Source organism: Phodopus roborovskii, unplaced genomic scaffold (assembly GCF_943737965.1).
Source record: "Phodopus roborovskii unplaced genomic scaffold, PHOROB, whole genome shotgun sequence".
NCBI classification, from domain to species: domain Eukaryota; kingdom Metazoa; phylum Chordata; class Mammalia; order Rodentia; family Cricetidae; genus Phodopus; species Phodopus roborovskii.
The window spans coordinates 6,140,103-6,152,835 of record NW_026126549.1 but is presented as its reverse complement, the minus strand read 5'-3'; the positions used below and the strand labels follow the sequence as shown (position 1 = coordinate 6,152,835).

Sequence of the window (12,733 nt, the reverse complement as noted above, 5' to 3'; positions counted from 1 at the left end):
TGTATGTGCACCGTGGCTCAGGAGTGGAGGTCAGAGGACAACTTGTGGGCATCAATTCTCTGCTTCCACCATGTGGGTCCTGGGGATTGACTCAAACTGCCAGATTTAGTGACAAGCACATTTACTCCCTGAGCTGTCTCACTGCTTTTTCTGAGGATTGGACATCATGCTTGCTCAGGGGTTTATTACTTATCTCTATTCTGTCATAAAGCAACACATATAGCACACCTTTCACAGAATCAAACATCTTCCTATTTTGAAGAAAACCTCCAAGTTCATGTACCATCCCTACTCTCTTTATTCCTTTTACCTGGTCCATAACAAAAATGTTTTCTGCTTTCTATTTTAAGACCCACAACTATTTCCTTACGTTCCCAGATGCTTCATCCCCAAATGAAATTTTTGCCAGATAATTGCAACAAGTTAGTCATACTGCTTCTTTTAGGAGTATTGGAAAATAACCTTAACACATCCTATGAGTTTCCTGCATTTAAGGCTTATTTTTCTAAATTATTAAAATATGATGAATATGTTCCTTGAGTTCAGTATATGAAGATGAAATGTTTTATGTGTTACAGAAAAGTCAGGGATATTTTTATTCTTCCAAATTAGACTCCTTCCAATATTTGGAAAAAAACCTTTCCTTTTTCCTTAACAACTGAGTGAGTCCATTCCAATTTATTAAAATAGTGACTTAAGCATCTGCAATAGTGGCTTCCACCTCCACTCCTAGCTCAGAACTGATGGGAAGAATCTGTTTAACCATCAAAGATGGGAGCTGCTTGGAGAGTATCATCTGGAAGCAATAATATGTCTTAGGCTGTCCTGACAAACTGTTTCCTTGTGGCGATTCTCGGTGTCTTGGTGGGCCTGCCAGCTGGGCCTTTCCCTTTTAGATTCTTTTTCTTTGAGCCTGTGATCCAGTCAGCTCATGTCTTCTCCGCAGACTTCACCTTGAGGCTGGAGATGGTAACTGTAGTTCGGTGAATCCCATCACTGCTCTATAGTGTCTTTTTGGTAACCTTAAATGCCATAGCTACAGTAATGTTTCTTGACTGACATGCTCTCAGATGAGCAAATTGGGGTTAAGTCAGGAATGGAGTAGACTGGAACAGCATTCCAAAGCACCAGTAACTGCATCTTAGAAAGGTCTTCCAATATTCTCTCTCAAGTGCCATATATAACCAGACCCTGTAGTTTTTTCTTTTTATGATATGATTTCAACAAGATCTGTTGCATTGGATTCTCTTCCTTTTCTGAGGAGTTTAGAATGATGTCCCAAGTGTGCCCTGGCTAACACTACTCTGTTCATGGCTATATCATGTTGTTAAAATTTCTATTTCCTCCCGAGGAAGCTTAAGCAAGTGTTCTTACCACTTTTTGGTTGAATTGCTTCACCCATAAAATGGGAATAAGAATATCCTTCATGATTTAATAATGGGTAATATGCAGTCAATATTTGTTTGTAAATGCTTAGTGACTATAATCTAGAAAGTACTCAATAGATGCTAGCTCTAAACTATGAAGAAATGAGATAATAGACAAATCACTTAAAACTGTGGAGTTAATTACAAGTGGCAATTGGGATTGATTTTGTGTTTGTCCTAATATCCTCATCTCTATATTCTTCTTCTTTCATGTTCACTGCCAGATCCCTTTATTGCTCATAATTAGAAACACAATAGGCAATAAATCTTGCCTGCCAAAGCTAGTGCAAAGGCGGAAACTGTGTTATACCGAAGGACTTTCTCTTGAAGGCACTCATGCTGTTTTTAATTTTGGACTCACACTTGCCTGTAATTCAAGTGTGTAAGTAAGTCATCCTTCTGGTTCAAAACTCAGGGGTTCTTCAGAGATTTGATGCTAGTGCACCTAGCCTTTGATGGGTACACAGAAGTTATAACCTTTGGCAGTAAGTTACCATGAGTCAGTCATCCCGAACCACAAGAAATATTTCTTAGGGATGGTGCATTTCAAAATTGCTCCCTCATAGGTGACAACCAGAAACAAAGTAAAACAAAGTGTCTTAGGAAGACTTCTGGGTTTGGGGAGTCAGGATATATACCTTTAAATTCTATCTTCTTCCTTCCTCCCTTCCTCCCTCCCTCCCTTCCTTCCTTCCTTTCTTTCTCCCTTCCTTCCTTCTGCTTTCTTGCTTTCTTTCTACTTTATCCCTTGTAAGAATTTTGAAATATGGGTGCTGATACAAATAAAAAACTAATTTTGTAATCATGTTCTTCCTTCTCTCTAGACTTAAATTTCCATTGCACAAGCTAAGAATGAAGTAAATATGAAGCTGTGTTTTGTGATCAAAGTTTGGCCATCTGTTCCCTATAACCCCAATGTTTGTGAATAAAGATCCAAGAGAATCTAGACACACTAATGTGTTTGTAATTTTATGGCTGTTTTTTCTAGCTACAACTGCAGAGTTAGTAGTAGTGGAAGAGACTGCAGGGCCACAAAACTGAAATAATATTTAGAATAAAATTAAGAACAGTATTTGGAAGTCTGGCGGTTCTGGCGTGTGCATAACTTTAATCCTAGCACTCAGGAGGTAGAGGCAGGTGGATGTCTGTGAGTTCGAGAGCAGACTGGTCTACAAGAGCTAGTTCCAGGACAGGCTCCAAAGCCACAGAGAAACCCTGTCTCAGAAAAACAAAAAACAAAAACAAAACAAAACAAAACAAAACAAAAAGAAAACCCAAAAAAACAGCCTTTGGTGGCTAGATGGTTTAAAGTGAGGCACGCTGGGAAGTTTTTATAGTGTTTAGGGTTACTCATCCAGTTCTCAAACCCTCTTTCATTTGACAGGAACTATATAGAAAATACCACCCCCAGGCAAGATTAAAGTTTGTGGAAACTTACTGCTTGGTAAGAAAATTAAAATATACAGTTAGAAAAAAAATTCTTGTCAAACTCTGGACTATATGACCCCCCAAGTTTCCTGCCAGCTGGGGTTTTCAATAATTCTGTGTGATGTTCACAACAAAATGGCAACACTTGACCTTTCCATTGTGGCTTAGGCACCACAAGATAATTACCTTTTTAATGTCTCTTTTAGTCTTTACTCTGAAACCAGCTTTATTTTCCTTTGCTTCTTGCTGGCTGCAAGAGAGGGGTGGCCAAGAATCATTTATAGCACAGTATCTTAAAGAGAAAAAAGTCTCAGGTAGAATGTCCTGTTTCTTCTACCTCTGATTAATTTGGTAATTGAAAGGAAAAGAAACACCCTCATCTATATCTCTCTTCTTCCTTTTAACACTGCTTTAAAAATAATACGTAAGTGCTGTCACACAATGGCAAATATATCTCCAACTACACTCTTTGATGAATAAATAGTTGTCTTTCTTCCCAGAAAGCAACAAGAAGAATGATTATACATTAACGAATTTTCAACTTGTGATCACCCAATTATTCCACCTTTGTATATTTAGTCATGGTGGTGACCTTGTCTCATGGAGAAATCAAGGCTCAGCACTTTAATGTCATCAACTCTGGGTGATCTGGTATTATCACATTACATCCTACCATCTTGCTAAATTTAAGTATGCTTCAGAACATTGAAATGGTAGAAAGAAATGCTGTGTGTGTCTTGATGATAACACATCCCCCAAAGCCAGTACAAAGACAGACCAGCTTCATTATCAATGCCCTGGAACAAGCTGTCAATGCCACCCCTACTTGACACTCAGGAGTAGTGGCTGCTGTTGTACTTACAAGAAGGCCTCACACATGGAGCAGGTGTTTTCATGGATCTTCCCATCCAGGCCCTCAATGGGGTCACTCTTTCTGGTGCAGGGGAGCCGACCATTTCTTACCTGGGAACGGTATTCTCTACATAGCTCCTGTGAAATGAACGTGGATTTGAGGACCAGATCTCTACAAGCTGTAAAACATGCCCCACCTTACACCCCCTTTGAAAACTGTGATGTCTTGCAATAAAATATCACAGATGCACAGTCAAAGTGATGTCAGATATCAGTTTCAGCTGATACTCTGTTCACAGACTTAAGTAGCTCATTATTTGGAACATGAGAGTGCTACTATTAAAGTGATTAGGAAATATTAAACATCACTTTGATACAGTAACTATGAGAGACAAAAGGCATAATAATTTAGTGTCTTAGCTTGATAGTAAAATATGTGGTATGCAGAATAATAGCTACTTTTAATCCCTAGCTCTCACATAAAATGCTAAGCATGGCTGTGTTTTCCTGTAATTCTAGTATTGGGGAGCGGGCAGAGACTTTCTGTCCAGCTAGCCTACCTATAAAGCTTCCAGAACAGCAAAAGATCCCATCAAAGAGCAATGAGCACAGAAGTCATAACTGCTCATCTCTGACCTCCACTTCCCCCACAGAAGATTCACAACCACACGTTCATGTGCATGTACCACACACACACACACACACACACACACACACACACACACACACACACACAGACAGAGACAGAGACAGAGTGAAAAACACAGAGAGAGCTACTACTACCACCAGCACCACATACACAAAGGAAAGTTTCCAAATAAGGGAATACTAGAGGAAAGGAGTATTTGAAAGCTTGAAGTCCAGCTTATAGAACATCAGAGAATAAGGATAAATGATTGTAATAAGGAAGTCTGCCCATTTCTTTGACATGAGGATTCAAATGTATGTTAACAGTTGTCAAAGTCATTAAGGAAGCTGAGACTGGTGATTTAGCCAAAGTGAATTATGACTGTGCATGTGTGTGTCATGATAACCCAGAGCAGATACCTGTATTGCTTCTCTCTTCGACTTTACAGCCTCAACCTTCTCCTCTCCTTTGTCATCTTTTTTCTTCTCTTCTTCTTCTATTAGGCTGCAATAGAAGACACAAGCTAAATTCATTTCCTCAATTACTCTGACACCGACACCTTCCCAGAAGGAATAGAATGCCCCCAATCCAATCTCAGAAGTCCTGGACTTCTGTGGAGGTGGCTCTGCAGGTAAAAGTGCTTGTACAAACCTGATGACCTGGGTTCGTTCCCTGCAACCCATAGTGGAAGGAGAGAAATAACTCCAGAAAGTTGTCCTTTGAGCTCTGTATGTGCACTGTGGCTTGTGCGTATATACACACACACACACACACACACACACACACACACACACAGAAACACACACACATGAACAAATGATGATGATGATAAACATATAAAAGTTTTCAGAATAAAAGGATCTTTTCTAAGAGGTGTAATTATTTTGGGCAATATGTGAAGAAATTATCTATATTCTACTACTTAGAATGCATTAACAATGACAAAGAAACACATTTTTAAAAAATAAGTGTGCAAGGACCTCTGCTGCTATTATTTTCTACAGGTTACTGACTTCAGTCTATAATAAGCCACAATTATCTTGATTATTTTCTAAATTGTGAAACTTTCCCCTCCCAAGTAATTATGGTATCATTGATGGTAGCAAGGAATGATGCCAAGTCAGATGACTGACCCATCATAATATAAACTATTCTTCACTATAAAATAGCAATTTAAATATTTTAACAGAGATAATTACATTACAACTCAAATTTTAGCTGCAGTCATGACAGAAGCCCAGTAAGCTTCAACAGTGAGCTTTATGAGGTCCACAACAATCCTAATGTTCTACGTCTGGCTTTTATTTTTGCTGTTGTTTGAGACAATGTCTTGCCATGTAGCCTAGGCTGGTCTCAAACTCATGATCTTCCTACTCTGGCCTCCAAGGGCTGAAACTAATATGTGGACCAGTAAGCCCACCTCCATTATTGCCATTTTCTCCTAACATATAACATGTCAGAACTTGTAAATTATTAGCATCTTGATCATCACCATCACTGAGAACAAATGAGACAAACTTGTTATTTCATGAATCTTATGCCATTCCTTATCCTATTGATGTACTTACACTATCTCTTAAAGAATTATAGTTATACACTACACACTTAAAGATGAAGCAATCAGTGAGACCAAGATAATCAGTAACTGCCTTTTATGTAAATATAATCTGAAGGTAGGTAAGGGGAACAGAGTGATGCAATGCAAGAATTCTAGGCCCATAATTTGAAGATAATCTTTCAATGCTTATTTTGAGGTGCCCCTCAAGAGGAGCATAGTCTTATGATCAACCTCAAAAGTAGCTCCTGAATCTTTGTGGGCTGGAATCATGCTTGAATTATAAACTGGAACAGGACACCTTCTATGTTGTCCCACATAAGAGAACTCTGATAGTAGGTTTATCCACATCACTCAGCAAATGAAGTCCTAGAAGGCTCTGACCAACTTGACTGACATATGCTTTTGTACATTTTAGTTCATGAGTTTTCTTTCAGGGGCTTTACCCCCAATAAGGCACTTACCAAGGCATGCCTTTCACTGGCAGAAGGCAATCATATCCCTAAAAGGATAACAACAATGCTCTCTATTTGGTCAGGTATATTTAACAGATTTTGTACACTAGCCCCACAGTTCTCCACCCGACTTCTTTTCTTATCCCATATCAGAATATATTCACAGAATCACAGACTATCAGAGATAGGAGATAGGCCAAAGAAAACGCAGATCCAATCTGAGACTTGTGCTTTCGTTTTGTTGTAAATAAAGACAGTCGAGTATTATAAACATTTAGTAATGAGGCTAGCCACTTGACGTAATTAGAGGACAGGATGAAAAAAAAGTGAATAGAAATGATGTCATTTTATTATTCAATACTACTTAATATCATGTTCATCTGCTTTTAAGACTTTTCTAGCATACAACCCACACTACATCCGGGAATCTCAAACCCAGGGAAGAATAATGATGAATGATTAGATAGAAGCACAAGAACGCATACTCACAACACACTTGCACACATAGCACATTTGTTTGCATGTGTTTTTCCATCTGGGCCAACAACAGGGTCATTTTCTCTGGTACACATGAGCAGTCCATTCTTTGCTTGGTCCCGGAACTCATTGCAGATTTCCTGGAAAATGAAAAAGATTCATCTTGGGACAGTTATTACCTTTCCTATTCCTTTTCTTAATATGAGTGATAAATAATATTCAGTGATTCTGCAAAATTTAAAGAGAAATAATAGTGTATCAATGAATCATTAAGAACAAGGTGTTTATCAAGACCTCATATACACAAGGGTTTCTTAGCTGTAAAGAACACATAAACTGAGAGGTAAATAATGGATCAGGCAGAACAAGTTGGTAGATACCAACAGAGATGTCTCTGCTTGTGTTGTACTGCATGTTGCATTCTGTAAAACCTATGGAATATTACAAGGGCAAAGATTCAGTGAGCTTCTGGAGGACCTGAGGTTATCTCTGAGCTCTCATTTGTGATAAAAATTCTGAGAGAGAAAAGGAAAAAACGTGTTGTGCTAAGAAATAATTAATGTTTGTATGAAAAAGGAAGAACAAGTCTGATGTTTGGAGATTTTGACATATCTTCATGAGAGGACCCTCATCTAGGGATGGAGCTTGTGGATATGAACTACAGCCTCACCATTGGAGAGGAGGAGAGAGTTAAGAGCACCTGGGTATTAAACAGGACTCATCGCCAATCAAATACAATGTGTAAGCCAAAATTTCAGATCTAAATTACTGATAAAAAGATAGTTCCAGCTAACAAAACAATTATTGTTTTAAATGAACAAGTTTAAAGTTTAAATTTTAAACTATGTCAACTTTCCCTAAATATTAAGTTTGTATATTCAAGGATGCTTGAAACACACATTGGCTTAATTTTGCAAATGGCTATTGAGTGGAAGCAAGCTGTCTTCTACATAGACATATTTATCTTGGTGATCTATAAGACAGTTAAAATTGGAAAACCAAGGAAGTACACTAAGAGTGATTGGAAAGTCAAAATAAATAATGATGGGAACTGGGGTTAAGAAAGCTAGTACTGTCCCCATGATATATATGATAACACTCATGCATGACATTGTAAGTTGGAATGATTGGAATCTTGATGCATTTTAAATGTATGGATGATATAAATTAATCTTAGTAAATAGCATATGTTAAGTATTAACAATCGAATACAAACCAAATATGTGAAAGTGAATCCCTTACGAAGAGTGGGCCCTCTGATTTTTCACTATAAATGAGCCTCAAAATTTGAACAACAATGAAATAACATTGGTATTTTGGAGGCATCTAATCAAGATGATTTTTGCATTAAGAGCTCCCCACTCCTTCTCACTCTCATCCACTAGCCACTGGTCTTACTTGTTTCAAACTAATCAAAATATATTTGTGGACTGACTTTAACTTCTAGCCTTAAATCAGCACCCAAGTAGCTGCACTAGGCTGTGTATGAAGGTTAAAAGTTTCAGTGTTTCCATCAGGCATGAAGTTTAGACAGCAAACACTGTAATGGGACAGCTAGAACATCGTGCTATTGTGGAACCCAAACTGTAGGGCCCGGCAACAGTAGAGCTGAGAAAATTACCTTTGCAGCTTCTCTTTTAACCTTTGCTCTTGCTTTGTCTTCTTCAATACTGTGAGAAAAGGAGGGGAAAGGAACAATGAAGAAACAAATTTTATCCCCATAGCAAGGATCTGTTATACTCATGGGCTGATTATTGAATGTTTTGACTCTTCATGCAACCCCAAAGCACTGCACACCTCTGTCTGTCTGTCTGTCTGTCTGTCTGTCTGTCTGTCTGTCTGTCTGTATATCTATCTATCTATCTATATCTATCTATCTATCCACCCACCCATCCACCCATCCACCCATCCACCCATCTATCCATCTATCTATCATCCATCCAACCATCTACCTTCATTTACCTCCATTTATCAGCTATTTCCTACTATTACCTACCTATCTGATATCTGATTTGATAAATCATCTATATATCTATCAATCCATCCTCTATCTATCTATCTATCACATATCTATCTATCTATCTATCTATCTATCTATCTATCTATCTATCTATCTTAGTTAATGCTACACTGTCAACCATCCCAGTCACTGGCAATGGCTGTTCTTATGTTTACTATGGATTTTTTGAAGTTCTGCATACAAGTGTCTTATTATTACTCTATGTTTATTCACTGGTGTACAACTGTTTCTATCATAATAGTCACATTCTGAAAGCTCTCCATTTGTTTTTGTTGCTATTTGTCAACCTTTAAATGTGACCCTTAAAGCTGAGAGATAACTAGATGGAGAAAATGCATTGTTATCTCCACTTAAGGACCCTCCATGCAAATCTTTCCATGATAGTTCTCATGTTCCAAACCCCTCACAAGTCCGGGGGGTTCCTGTTGCACTCACAAGAAAGCTTGACACATGGAACATGTGTTGCCATGGACTTTTCCATCTGGGCCCCTGATTGGGTCATTCTCTCTGGTGCAATATAGTTGTCCATTCTTTCTGACCTTGCGATATTCATCACACAGCTTCTGTAAGATCAAGGAGGAAGTTGGAGGTAATGAACAGGTTTTGTTAGAACACAAAAATCACTAAAAGGTGAATATTTATTCCTTAATAGAGATGGTCTCTTTAATTTTAGGTTAAGTGTTGGCTTACCCTAGAGTAGTTCTAAACTTTGAAAGAATTTGAAAGAAGCAGAAACATTGTTAAGTAATAAAACTGGAAGGGAGGTGAGAATATTTAAATAGGGAGGTGAGGATATTTAAATATATATATATTTAAATACATAATACATAATACATACATATATATATATATATTGTGGTGTGTGTGTGTGTGTGTGTGTGTGTGTGTGTGTGTGTGCATGTAAAGGTCTCAAGGCACACATATAAGGGTCACAGGAAACTTTCAGGAGTTGGTATTGCTTTCAGTCCACCTTGTCCAGGCAAGGTCTCATAGATTCTATTTCTATTGTTGGATTCGGAGCACTCGAGGCTATCAGGTCAAAGATCTTCAAGGCAATTCCCATCTCCCCACTCCCTCTGCTAACTATCTTGCTATAAGAGTGCTGAGATTACAATGGGCCACATCCAGTTTTATTTCATTTAATTTTTAATAGAGGTTGTACTCAACTTGTCACGTTTGACACCCATCCTCTGTTCCTGTGAATCACCTCCCTAGATCTAAAGTGGGTTTAAAGGAACACAGCTTTATGCAGATAGTTTCTCTATTATCTCAATTGTAATGTAAGAGAAAGGACAGTCTAAAGGAAAAACTGAGACTTTCATCATCAAAACAATAGGTTATGATGAGACTTGTAAGTCTCTGGAAAAGAGTATTGCAACATTTCAGACTTAAAAACATCATGCTCTCTGACCTGAAAGACTCTGAGTAGGTAAATGCAGTTATCGTCGAGCTTGATGACCTGAATTCAAACCTACATGGTAGAAGAAGAAAACCAACTCCTCCAGGTTGTCCTCTGACCTCTACCCTCCACATGTGCTCCTGGGTAACCATGCACCCACACATACACAGGAATACGCACACACACACACACACACACACACACACACACACACACACACACACAGCCACACAAAGTAAATGTTAAACTCTCTTTTAAGTCATGCTTTTATAAAATCATGTTTTTAAAACTTAACTCAGATGTGATGTTTCAAGGATCCACCACAAGATGTGTATGTAGAAGGGTTCCCTGGAAAGTGGGATGCAAAGACTAAACACCTTTGTGTCCAAACTAGGAGTAAAGCTCAAGTTTTCTCATTCTAGTTAGTTCTTTTCACTTTACACTGTTTTTCTCTTAATAGAAAGACGTATCAGTTCCACATAACATTCTTTTCAATGTCATTCCAGGCTGAAGGATCGTGACTTTCTGCCAGGCCCTCACGGATGTGTCTAGTACAGTGACAAATAGGGTTAAGCGTGGGTCCCACTCACAGCATAAGTTGCTGATGTTGCTGAGTTTTCAGACTCTCTTATGCTTCGTGCTCCTGCTTCAGCCTTCTTCTTTTCCTCAGCTTCTGCATTGCTGAATGAAAAGAAAAATAAAAGGGATCCACTGATTTCTGCACATTGCTCATCGCTTCCTCTTTCTCAGCCTGGTGGGGTGAAGGATTTGCCCCTTTATCACTGCTTAATAACAAGAAGTAACAAAAGTGCTTGCCGTATACTATGATTTAATAACATCTTCAGGGTTTCCCCCATCAAAAGAAAGGTGGCAGTAGTGTCTCTGTAACCTTTTATTAATTATCTTTCTGGTGTGGTGAGAAAAGGATGATCAGTATCCATAAAAGAACAATCAAAACTGGAACCACGGTAACCTTATGCCTAGAGGCAGAAGAAGACTTTAAGAAAACAAACTGACACATTTTCTTGATTGTCAGGGAAGATGAGTGGCTGAATGCTCTCAATTATGCTCTCAGATCAGAGTGCCCACACATGGCTGTTTTATTTAAAATACAAAAGCAAGAAAGATGGATATAATCTAATGATACTTTCTCTCTCCCTCTGTCTCTCACACACATATTAAAAGAACATAAATTGCTTTGTAAAATGAAATTATATTGTATCTATAGTTAATTGATGACATTTAAAACATACATAGGTTAACAATGAAAATAAAAAGATATTTTTGTGCTATAAATGTAGTCAAATACTTAATTTGAGTTCAGTGAAATAATATGAGTAGTATTTTCAATTGTGAAAGAAAGGTAGTAATTTTAACTTGTTAAGAAATTTCACAGCATGCAAAATACCATTTAGGGTAATTTTATAGGTGTTCATGGTTGTGTATGGATGGTACACTGACTTGTGGACAACTTAACTCAGTTCAATCCTAGTGTTAGAACTTAATCATCTTAGAGATGCCTAGATGGTTTGCACAGGAAACTTCTAGTATTTATACAGGTTCATTTTGTAACAAGGTTCCAGATTAAGAAACAGATAATAAGGTATCTTATGACAAGTAACCGTAAGATTTACCCATAACTCTATATTACTAACATTGTTCATGTGGCTTACTCAACTGCCTTGCTTACTCTGAGTCACTTTCTCATGAATGACACTAGCTATCCTATTAAGTCATGTGTAAGGGTCTTCTTTCCTTGACACCTCAAAACTTCATACTCACAAGAAAGCTTGGCACATGGAACACAAGTTGCCATGTGTTTTTCCATCCAAACCTCGAATGGGGTCATTTTCTCTGGTACAGAAGAGTGTTCCATTCTTTGCACGATCCCGGAATTCACTACAGCGTTTCTGAACAAGGGTAAAGAAATACTTTAGGTTCGGGACTATGTTCTACATCTGTATTTCTCAGTTTTGCTTGTAATTGAAACTGAACAAAAGGAGTAAAAGGGGAAAATCAATACTTTAAAGATTTAGAACATTGAAAAGGTTATAAAAGTTATAATTCTGTCCTTGTGATATTCATTTGCAGCAAGTATATTCATAGTTACAAATATGAATATACTGGCTGTAGTCTGTAGGGCCAGGATATCTGAATCTTCTTCGAATCCCCCCAAGACAGCGCCCCTTACCAGCAGGAAGTAGCTTGGAAAGAACGATGCCCAAATTCCCAAATATTGTGTATAAATGTTTGTTTTCATTTAATTGGACTTTGTTATATAAAATTAAATAAAATAAAAAAATAAATATAAAAAAATCTAATATTTTCATACAAAAAACAAATATGAATATACTTTAGTTTCCTTTTCTAGACAAGTGGAAAGAATAAGTAAATTGCCATATACAAATTTAAGGGATGTGTACCTGGGTCTGAATTAAGCATATTCTACTATAAAGTAAACAATGATTTATAAACTTTCCAAGAACTTCTGA

At 37.7% G+C, this 12,733-nt stretch overlaps 1 protein-coding gene across 1 annotated transcript in view; it reads right to left on the bottom strand.

The window, feature by feature from the left end:
• Spink5 (serine peptidase inhibitor Kazal type 5) overlaps positions 1-12,733 on the bottom strand; it is a 52,083-nt gene that overhangs the window by 14,248 nt on the left and 25,102 nt on the right. Inside the window, exons 10-17 of the mRNA XM_051201169.1 lie at positions 12,024-12,151; positions 10,832-10,922; positions 9,278-9,405; positions 8,444-8,492; positions 6,835-6,962; positions 4,755-4,839; positions 3,718-3,845; positions 3,042-3,105 (exon numbers count right to left, since the gene is read on the bottom strand). Coding sequence (XP_051057126.1) covers positions 3,042-3,105; positions 3,718-3,845; positions 4,755-4,839; positions 6,835-6,962; positions 8,444-8,492; positions 9,278-9,405; positions 10,832-10,922; positions 12,024-12,151 — 801 coding nt within the window. The remainder of the gene's footprint in view (positions 1-3,041; positions 3,106-3,717; positions 3,846-4,754; positions 4,840-6,834; positions 6,963-8,443; positions 8,493-9,277; positions 9,406-10,831; positions 10,923-12,023; positions 12,152-12,733) is intronic.